The 9,025-nt window shown below is 40.1% G+C and overlaps 1 protein-coding gene across 1 annotated transcript; it reads left to right on the forward strand.

Moving 5' to 3' along the window:
• Positions 1 to 1,327: 1,327 nt before the first annotated feature.
• si:ch211-283g2.1 (sodium- and chloride-dependent GABA transporter ine) lies at positions 1,328 to 8,970 on the forward strand. Its single transcript, XM_044141377.1, has 13 exons — positions 1,328 to 1,531; positions 1,815 to 1,949; positions 3,076 to 3,280; positions 4,777 to 4,909; positions 5,653 to 5,787; positions 5,880 to 5,983; positions 6,054 to 6,178; positions 6,284 to 6,396; positions 6,945 to 7,085; positions 7,167 to 7,266; positions 7,344 to 7,444; positions 7,541 to 7,708; positions 7,959 to 8,970. Exons 1-13 carry the CDS (start codon positions 1,357 to 1,359, stop codon positions 8,100 to 8,102), a joined length of 1,779 nt encoding a protein of 592 aa, XP_043997312.1. The 5' UTR covers positions 1,328 to 1,356; the 3' UTR covers positions 8,103 to 8,970.
• Positions 8,971 to 9,025: the final 55 nt, after the last annotated feature.

Raw genomic sequence — 9,025 nt, forward strand, 5'->3', positions numbered from 1 at the left:
GAGGCACCACAGAGTAAAAGTGTAGACACCAATGTATTCCAGATTGACATGAACACAAACAAAAGAAAGTCAAGCTGATGTGAGCACTTCAGAAAAGCTCTCTGTGGTTAATGCTGCTGGTTGTTATTCCACTAAAGAGTCTGCACGAGTCATAAATCTGCTGACCATGAACCACATGGGCAGAAAGATTATGGTTTGGTTTAATAAGTGCATAACTATTCATAGCACAGCATGTTGACAAGTTGTATGAGTTCAGCTTAATTTTACTAGCAAAAGCATTTAGCATCCAATTGGTGTTAGGCTAATGTTATGAAGAGCTTTTGTCAATGTAGTGATTATAATTATCTCTCTCTGTAAAATGCCACTGCTTTTTTCCAATATGTTTCTAAATAAATGTTAAAGCATAAAAACAAACATTCCCACTCTCCATGGACAACAATAATGCTACATGGTCATGTTCACAACATTTTAATACAATTAAAAAGTATTTTTGTTTCAGCAACTCAATTCACCACATGTAGCATTATATTCCACACAGGCTGATGTTTTCAAGATCTTATTTTTCTTAGTGTGATAAGCCGCATTTTCAGTTTTACTTTAAGAATAACGTGACATTTTAGGGGGAAAAAAACAAAGAATAACATTGCTAGGATTGTGGCGGCTTTATGATCTGAGAGATTCTTTTCAGCAGAAGCTAAAAGTTGTGAAATCATAAACGTGCAAACAAACAAACAAACAATGGCTTCACCAAAAGAAAACGATTTGGAAACGTTTTGATCTGGTTAAATTTTAAAACTACATTTATGGAGAAGAGAGATGTGGACAAGAGATGTCCTCATAATTTAAGAGATTTTGAGACCTTTTGAATGTTTAAAGACATTTTAGATTTTAGTTCAAATTTATTTTGACAGATTAGTTTGTTTTTAGGTTGAATTGCATATAATTGTCAAAAAAAAAAAAAAAAAAAAAAAAGATTCCTAAAATGATTCTCAGTGGATCAGCTTTTAAACTGGGGTTTTCACACTTTTGAGAGCTACTGTACAGCAACAGATATTGAACAGCATTCCTCTGTGTTAAGTGTTTTATTGTACTTAGAGTGGCTCACATGCTGGTCGAATCTCTGGAAAAGCAGGTAAAAAACTTTATCAGAACAAAAAATGTTTCTATCATTCGCAATTTGTGACAACAATCCACAAAACTTCTTCATGCCACCTCTTAACTTTGACCAACTTCTTCCTCGATGCGAGTCTTGGAGCTGCCACATACTGGAGTGTCTGTGGTAGGCTAATCATTAAGGATAATAAAAAAGGCAGGTTATATCACCCCAGAGCTGCTTAAATCGCCGTCAAGCTCTCCATGGAGTTTGGGTCCAGTCCAGCAGCCGCGATGAGCAAGGAGGAAGCCACGGACCAGCAGCCCAGCAGACCGACATGGAGCAGGCAGATAGAGTTCACCCTGGCAGGGATCGGCTGCGCTGTGGGTTTGGGGAATGTTTGGAGGTTCCCTTATCTCTGCTACAGGAGTGGAGGAGGTGAGAAAGCAGGCTGCACACAGAACAGCCTTCTCCATAATGTTTAGAGGTCTTGAAATTAGGGGGCAAAGTTTAACCAAACACTTTGGTTTTCTGGTGAAATGAGCTCTGTGTGTGCTGGAATGTGTTTTGTAAATTCATTTGAAGCCCTTTAATGCCACCTGGAGTAGGAGTTGGTTGTTTTATAGTCATAAAAATATATTTCATAGAGCTAAACCTGACCTGACTATTACTTCACAAAAGCTAAAGATTGAAGCGATGACTCACCATACCTGTCCGCCAGGTGCCTTTCTGGTTCCCTACCTGCTCATGTTGGTGGTGTTGGGGATCCCTCTGCTCTACATGGAGCTGACTCTGGGCCAGTACACCCGGAGAGGCCCGGTTCATGCTCTGGCCACTGTTTGCCCACTCTTAAAAGGTACTTTGCTCTCGTTCCCCTATATCCCCAGTCTGTAAACAAACAGAAAAACTCTACTGATTTTGTTTATGAAAATTTGACCCCGTCACCTTAGCACAGATATAAATTTGATATAAATTTTGACTTTCTATTTTTAATTATGGGAAAGTTATCACAGATCTTTTTAAGACAGGAAACGCTGGAAGCAACACTAATTATTAGTCTTTAAACAGCCATACTTTTTGTATTCTCTTTCAAGGGCCAAATGTATCCAGTGACTTTTATTCAAAATCTGACTACATCCAAATGTGTCTTTGATTTGTTTGTTGAACTTGGCAAAAGCAAGTGTTTTCAAAGAAAGAGTGACATAAATCCTGACTTCATTGCTCAGAAATAACAAGAATAAATAAATCAATTTGATAGAAAATGTGCTATTGTTTTTAATGAGGTAAACTTTTTCAGACATTTTGTATCTATAATGATTTACACAACCCTTTCTAACAACAAATCTGACTAGTTTAATTACATACTTTAATCACTTCAATTACAACTATCTTTTATTGAAAAAAATGTCATTTATATTTTTTTAAATGATCATCATGTCGTTACAGTAGACAATAAGATTGGTGAAAAAAATCGAGCTCCTCTGCCTTCTCTCAGTGTGTTTACTGCAGAAATACTCAACTAAGTGAGTAACAACCAATCGGAGCCAGGGGGAGGGCTATAGCGACGTCAATCACTTTTGTGCTCACACCCTCCCGCTTTCTTATTGCTAAGCTACAGCTGCTAAGGCTAGTTAGGATCTCCATCAATGACGGTGGATAGATGGTTTACCTGTAACAGTGAGTTGTTTTTCCACCATTAGCACATTGAGCAGCATACAGGAGGATGATTGACAGCGCTAAGACCCTCCTCCTGTGTGTAATTGGTTGTTCTTGACCAGGAGCTGTGCATTTTTTTCCGACTGCAATAGCAACTCGGGGAGAAGCCAGAGGACACAATGACAGTTTTAATAAATATGAAAAACAAAAACATAAATTTGTATGACGACTCATGTCACCAAAGGTTTTGACTCCCCTACCGTACACTGAAAAAAGAAAAAAAGACTACATCTGACCTTTTATTTCCCTCTTTTGTCTAACCTCAGGGGTGGGCATAGCATCTGTGGCCATCTCCTTCATCATGTGCACCTACTACAACATCGTCATCACCTGGGCCCTGTATTACCTCTTCAACTCCTTCCAGGCGCCTCTTCCGTGGCAGAGCTGCAACAACACCTGGAACACGCCCAACTGCACGGACCACGCCACCAACAGCAGCTACTCGTCCACAGCCAGCCAGGAGTTCTTCAAGTGCGTATGAGAAGGCGTCGGTCGCTGCTCCCCACAGTGATCCAACCAAACCTCGCTAATGATTAGTGTGCAGCCGCATTACTGAATAACCTGCCGCTTTCAGGAGGCTCTCACAAGTTAACGCTCCTGCAAAAGTGTCACAAAAGTATAAAAACATTACAGCAATCATTAGGGGAAAAATTGAAATGAGATAGAAGGCTGATTAAAAACCGAGTTATCCGAGTCATGTGAGCGGTATCGGTTAAAGTGAAGGTCAGCGATAAGGAGCTACGAGATAAAATATAGCAGTGGAAGTGTGTGAAATGTTGAGTGAGAATTAACCCTTAGCACCGACTCTAAAACGTTTCAGCTCTCTCATTGGGAATTTAGAGCAAAAGGCATGCTCCACCGCTGATCTTTGTATGTCACTTGGAAAAGAGACAGCAAATGGAGATCTGGTGCTGTTTTTGTGTACTCGTTGACTTATTAACCCCAGGATCTCTCTGTGCAGAAACAAGGCTTATGGAAACGTAAACGCAATGCTTTCCTGTAAAGGCTGCCATGCAGAAAAGATTAGCTTTCATATACAGATTATGACTGTAAGGTACTTAGTGCTCTGCAAACATCATGAGTCATACCTCATTTCTTTGTGTTTTTGCATCGGAGGAGTTGGCTTTTGTTTTATGAAAAGAGGTCTTGAGTAGCGCCCCATTTTCTGAGTTGAAACTGCAAAAAAAAAAAAGAAAGAAAAAGAAAGCCACTAAATTGTGAGAATTTATTTTGATATACACAAACCTGCATTCACTTCCAGCAGGATGTATCCCAAAGAGATATTAGCTGAAAACCTTGCAAAGAGTGGATGAAGCACTGAAGGATGACCTTGTTTCTTAAGACGCGACTTTTTTAAAGTGTGTTTCATAGTTTTTGTGCTTGACTCTTTTTTCTGTCCGTCATTGTTTCCCCCCCGTTGCTCCTTTGAAGTCCACGCAGCTGTCACAATCAGTGACAGGAACCGAACAGTAGGCGACAGAAAAGCCAGCCATAAAGTCTAAGAAAAATTTCAGAAAGACTGGAGAACTGGAAATGGCAAATAGAAATATATTAGGTTAGCTTAATATTTTTCAACAGGACTCCGTGTTCTTATTTGCAGCTCATCAAGACGTTTTAAAAAACAAACGTATCTGTAGTCTGGTTTAATTGATAAAGAAAATGTAAATAAAGTGATCCAACAATTAGCTGTACAGACTCCAATATGGTGCCTATAGGGTAGCTCTGCCACCAGAGAAAACGATACACTTAATCCCAGAGGGAATTTATTCTTTTATTCAAAGATTTATTGTAAATGCTAATGGCTGTGGAAAAGTAGAAGGCTCTCCTGTAGCGGCTTATTTTACAGTGGCTCTGACGGAGTCTCTGACTGACTTTTTTGGTTTTGATGGTATATTAAAGTAAAAACAGGAACGAAAGTTATCAATCGCAAATTGTTAACAACCACTTCTATTTCCTTACATGTGAAGGTATAAAATGCTGGGCCAGACTAGCGGAGTGGAGGAAACAGGAACCCTGCGGTGGGAACTTTTCCTCATCCTCATCCTGGCTTGGATTCTCATATATCTGTGCATCTTTAAAGGAGTGAAGTCAACAGGCAAGGTGGGTTAACCTAGAGGTGACTGGACCTCAGGGCCGGCCCAAACCTGTTTGGGGCCCTGAGTTGCCTTTTATGTGGGGCACCCCAATACCAACAGGTCAACACCAGATGCTTCATCCCTAGGCTGCTCTAAGTGTGCAACAGGACATAGCGTTAGCATCATTTGTAATTAGCTTATATCATACCAGTCTCATTGTAGATATTAATTTTAACTTTACAGGAAGTAAAGTAAAACAATTATTTGGGTTATACAAACTAAGTATCATTTAGTTTGCATAATTTAATGTTAATATATATATTTAAAAATATCACGATATAAGTGTTTCATATCTGTCGATACCGATAATTATTGATTCGGTTTTTTGTTTTAAATATCTGAAGTACTGCCAAATTAGTGATGTGACCTTTTCTGTTTCATCCACAGTTTCCGGTTGAACTTGAAAATTTCAGTCGTAGAAAACAATCCATTTTCCCATTTTGCGCTCCTTTCAATTGTTTACCGGAAGTGAAAATAGGCATGCAAGTTCATTTCTTGTCACGAGATAGGATTTTTTATTTTTTTATTTACTCTATATATAATTATAAAACGAGTTGTGTTTTACGAGGAAAATAACACAAGCACACGTTAAAATGTTTAACTTAGATGAGAAAGAAAATAATAATTAGATATTTTTTACGCAACCACAGTCTTGGGTGAGAGCTGAAGAAATGAACCTGCTCTCTGTTGGTGCTGCTATGTATGCAGGTGGTGTACTTCACTGCTCTGTTCCCATACGTCATCCTCGTCGCCCTGCTGATCAATAACGTGCAACTTCCGGGGGCTTCGGACGGGATAGCTTTCTTCATCGTGCCCGACTGGGACAAGCTGCGGTCCGTGGAGGTCAGAGCGGCGAAGTACGAGGATCCGGCTGGAGCGCCAGCTAGTGGAGAAAATACTTGAGATGGTGTAACAGACGAAGGCGTGTTTTTCAGGTGTGGGTGAACGCTGCGGCTCAAATCTTCAACTCCATTGGGATTGGCTTTGGCTCCCTGCTGGCCATGTCCAGCTACAACTCCTTCAACAACAACGTTCTGAAGTGAGGAGACCCAAATGAATGGTGGAAATGCTTAGAAAGCAAGCTGAGGGATATTTTCCTGCCTCTACAGGGACACGTTGTTCATATCCATCACCAACTCCCTGACCAGCATCCTGGCAGGCTTCGTCATTTTCTCTGCCTTTGGCTACATGTCCTATCTGCAGGGCATTCCCGTCAGCCAGCTGGCGGTGGATGGTGAGACAATATTGGCTGCGTCTTTAAAAACCTCTCATAATAAAACTATTGTACTTTTACGCAGTCACTACAACTGTCATCGTCGATCTTCCTGGGTCTTGGCAGGTCCAGGACTGGTTTACGTTGTTTACCCACAAGCCTTCGCCAACATGCCGGTGTCCCAGCTCTGGGCTGTCCTGTTTTTCTTCATGCTGCTGTGCCTGGGGCTGGACAGTGAGGTAGACAAACTGGAAATTTGCTGTGTTCATACCACTGCAAGCTTTTCACATTCTATCACAACAACATCCACAAAGTTCTCACACTTAAAAAAAACAAACAAACTGGTAAAGTGAGGTGGTATTCAGACTAAGTTGAGTTTATTTGTATATCTCATTTCACCAACAATTCGAAGATCAAAGTGCTCACAACATAAAATCATAATACAGTCACCAAATATGAAACAAGTTATAAACATAACTTTTCAAATGCCATCATCAGTACACATCAAATATGTTGACCAGTGTTCCAGTGAGCACTAATCAAAGGTAACAGATGTCTTGATTTAAAGGAAGTCTGTGTTTCAGCATCTTTTCAGTTTTCTGGAAGTTTGCTCCAGATTTGTGGTGCGTAGAAGCTGAATGCTGCTTCTTCTCCGTGTTTGGTTCTTATTCTGGGGATGACCTGAGAAGTCTGGAGAGTTGATACTAACTACTTTATACTTTCTCCTGGCCTGTCCTGCTGTGTTCGTGATGCTGTTTGTTCCAGTGTACCCTTTGTTTTGTGACAGTTTGCGATGGTTGAGGTGATGGTGACCAGTTTCATAGACGAATTCTACCAACAGCTGATCCGAATTTTCAAAAGGAAGGAACTGTTTGTTCTTGCAGTCTGCGGTGTGGCCTTTCTGTTAGGGATCCCGTGTGTGATGCAGGTGAACCTCATAACCTATCAGGCAGTTCTTAACTAAAAAATGACGAAGGACGACCTCCTTAACTGGTTTTTGTGCTTTCAGGTAGGAATTTACGTCTTCCAGCTGATGGACCACTACACTGCCATCGTCTCCATCATGTTCCTTGCATTTTTTGAGATTATAGCCATCTGTTGGAGTTACGGTGAGCGAAATTTGGTTCTTGCCGCTTATATGCATTCATATCCAACCATAGAGATGTCGTATATTTTCTTTGCTCAGGTGTAAAGAGACTTTCGAGCAACATGGAAGAGATGACTGGACGAAAGCCAAACATCTTCTTCAGGTTTTGCTGGCTCGTAGTTGATCCTGTGCTCATCACTGTAGGTCTATCGCATAAAAAAGAGAGAAAATATCAACGTTATCACCTTGCACCGAGTTTCACAATTTTTTTCTTTACCCCTATCTCTTTGTGCCAGGTCATTCTGATTTTCTCCATCCTCCAGTTCAAACCGGCTCGCTATGGGGACTACGTCTTCCCTCCCTGGGCTCAGGGCGTTGGCTGGGTCATTGCTCTGGGCTCCATTATCTGGATTCCTCTGGGTGCAGTTCACACTTTGTGGGTGCTTCCTGGTTCGCTCATGAAGGTGAGTTCTACCCCAACTGAAATTTAGCGCCTCATTGTAGTGACAGCTAAAATAAATTCAGCTTTGATTACACTGATACAATCTTACACAAAAAAGTGTGTAAGAATGACAGAAGCTTCAGATGCCTATATTCAATAGGAATATATAGGAGTACCAATATCTGTGCAATTTTTAAAGAAAAAAAAATTATTTACTGCAATCTGTGTGTCATAAAAAGCAAGGTCAAATTTTTGCTGCATATCTGTTACAGAAACTGAAACTATCGATTACACCGTATGCCCTGAATGCCACTAAAGGTCTATATAACGAGAGGGGAGGAGGAGCAGGAGAACCGGACATATCCGTCATCAGCACCAGTCTACCTGACAAAAAGTCCGTTGAGACATACTTCTGAGACATTTAGTGTTTTGCTTAAAACACTCTGCTCCCATCAGAAGCAAACTCTGAGAAACTCCAGCCAGTCATTATTGACTACTTTGAACGAGTGCGCCATCTTTTGGTTAAATCTATGCAACACATTGTATTGGATAATTTTTAAAGCTTCATTTCTGTATTAGAAAATAGGACAATATAACTGTTTAACATTTGCCAGCGTGTCTGCTTGTTTCAGCAAGTCAAATTTACGACTTTTTAATGCCGTAAATTAAAAACTTGAATGAATTTTGAGATCTAAAAATATATACAGACGTTGGTGGGGCAATCCGTACTGTATTACAGACAAGAATAGCAAAATCGGCGACATTTCTGGGGCATGTTTGTGTTTCTTACACTGCCTATGGCTCTCTACAACTTAAAAGTTGTTTTCTCCCCTCACAGAATGCAACTTGTTAATCAACAGAAGAGATTCAATGACAAGGAACGTTGTTTACCCATAACATACGCAAAAAAAGCTAATTCGCTAGCTAGCAAATATATTTTAGCTGCTAGTTACAGGTAGCTTCGAGTCAGACGTCTGCACGTGACTCCTACTTTTGGCTAACAGAAAAGATTAAAAAGTCAAATTAACATATTTAAGGCTATCTTACATGTAGAAGACAATCTAATTTAATATACTTATTAAAATTTTATTTAATTTTTGATACATGTATATTAGAATTCTTAAAGATGCGCGGACACTCTGATTTGCAATCCACTGTGGTACTGCCATTTTCTTATTGCTGCTGACTCATTTATTAGGTCAAACACGACAGGGAACTGCAGATAACACTAATCGGTCATGTAACCCCGTCATGTAAGATATAATAAAAACATATTTGACCAAAGTCCACCTTGTGTAGTGTTGTTTCAATACTAAGATTTTCTTAAAAACACACACAT

This window comes from Gambusia affinis, linkage group LG15, assembly GCF_019740435.1.
Source record: "Gambusia affinis linkage group LG15, SWU_Gaff_1.0, whole genome shotgun sequence".
NCBI classification, from domain to species: Eukaryota; Metazoa; Chordata; class Actinopteri; order Cyprinodontiformes; family Poeciliidae; genus Gambusia; species Gambusia affinis.

Bases quoted from the DNA above. Each gene is read 5' to 3' on its own strand.
- si:ch211-283g2.1 (XM_044141377.1), top strand. From the start codon at position 1,357: ATGGAGTTTGGGTCCAGTCCAGCAGCCGCGATGAGCAAGGAGGAAGCC. The intron at 5,788-5,879 runs GTCAGAGCGGCG...CGTGTTTTTCAG, and splicing joins ACAAGCTGCGGTCCGTGGAG to GTGTGGGTGAACGCTGCGGC. The intron at 5,984-6,053 runs GTGAGGAGACCC...CTGCCTCTACAG, and splicing joins TTCAACAACAACGTTCTGAA to GGACACGTTGTTCATATCCA.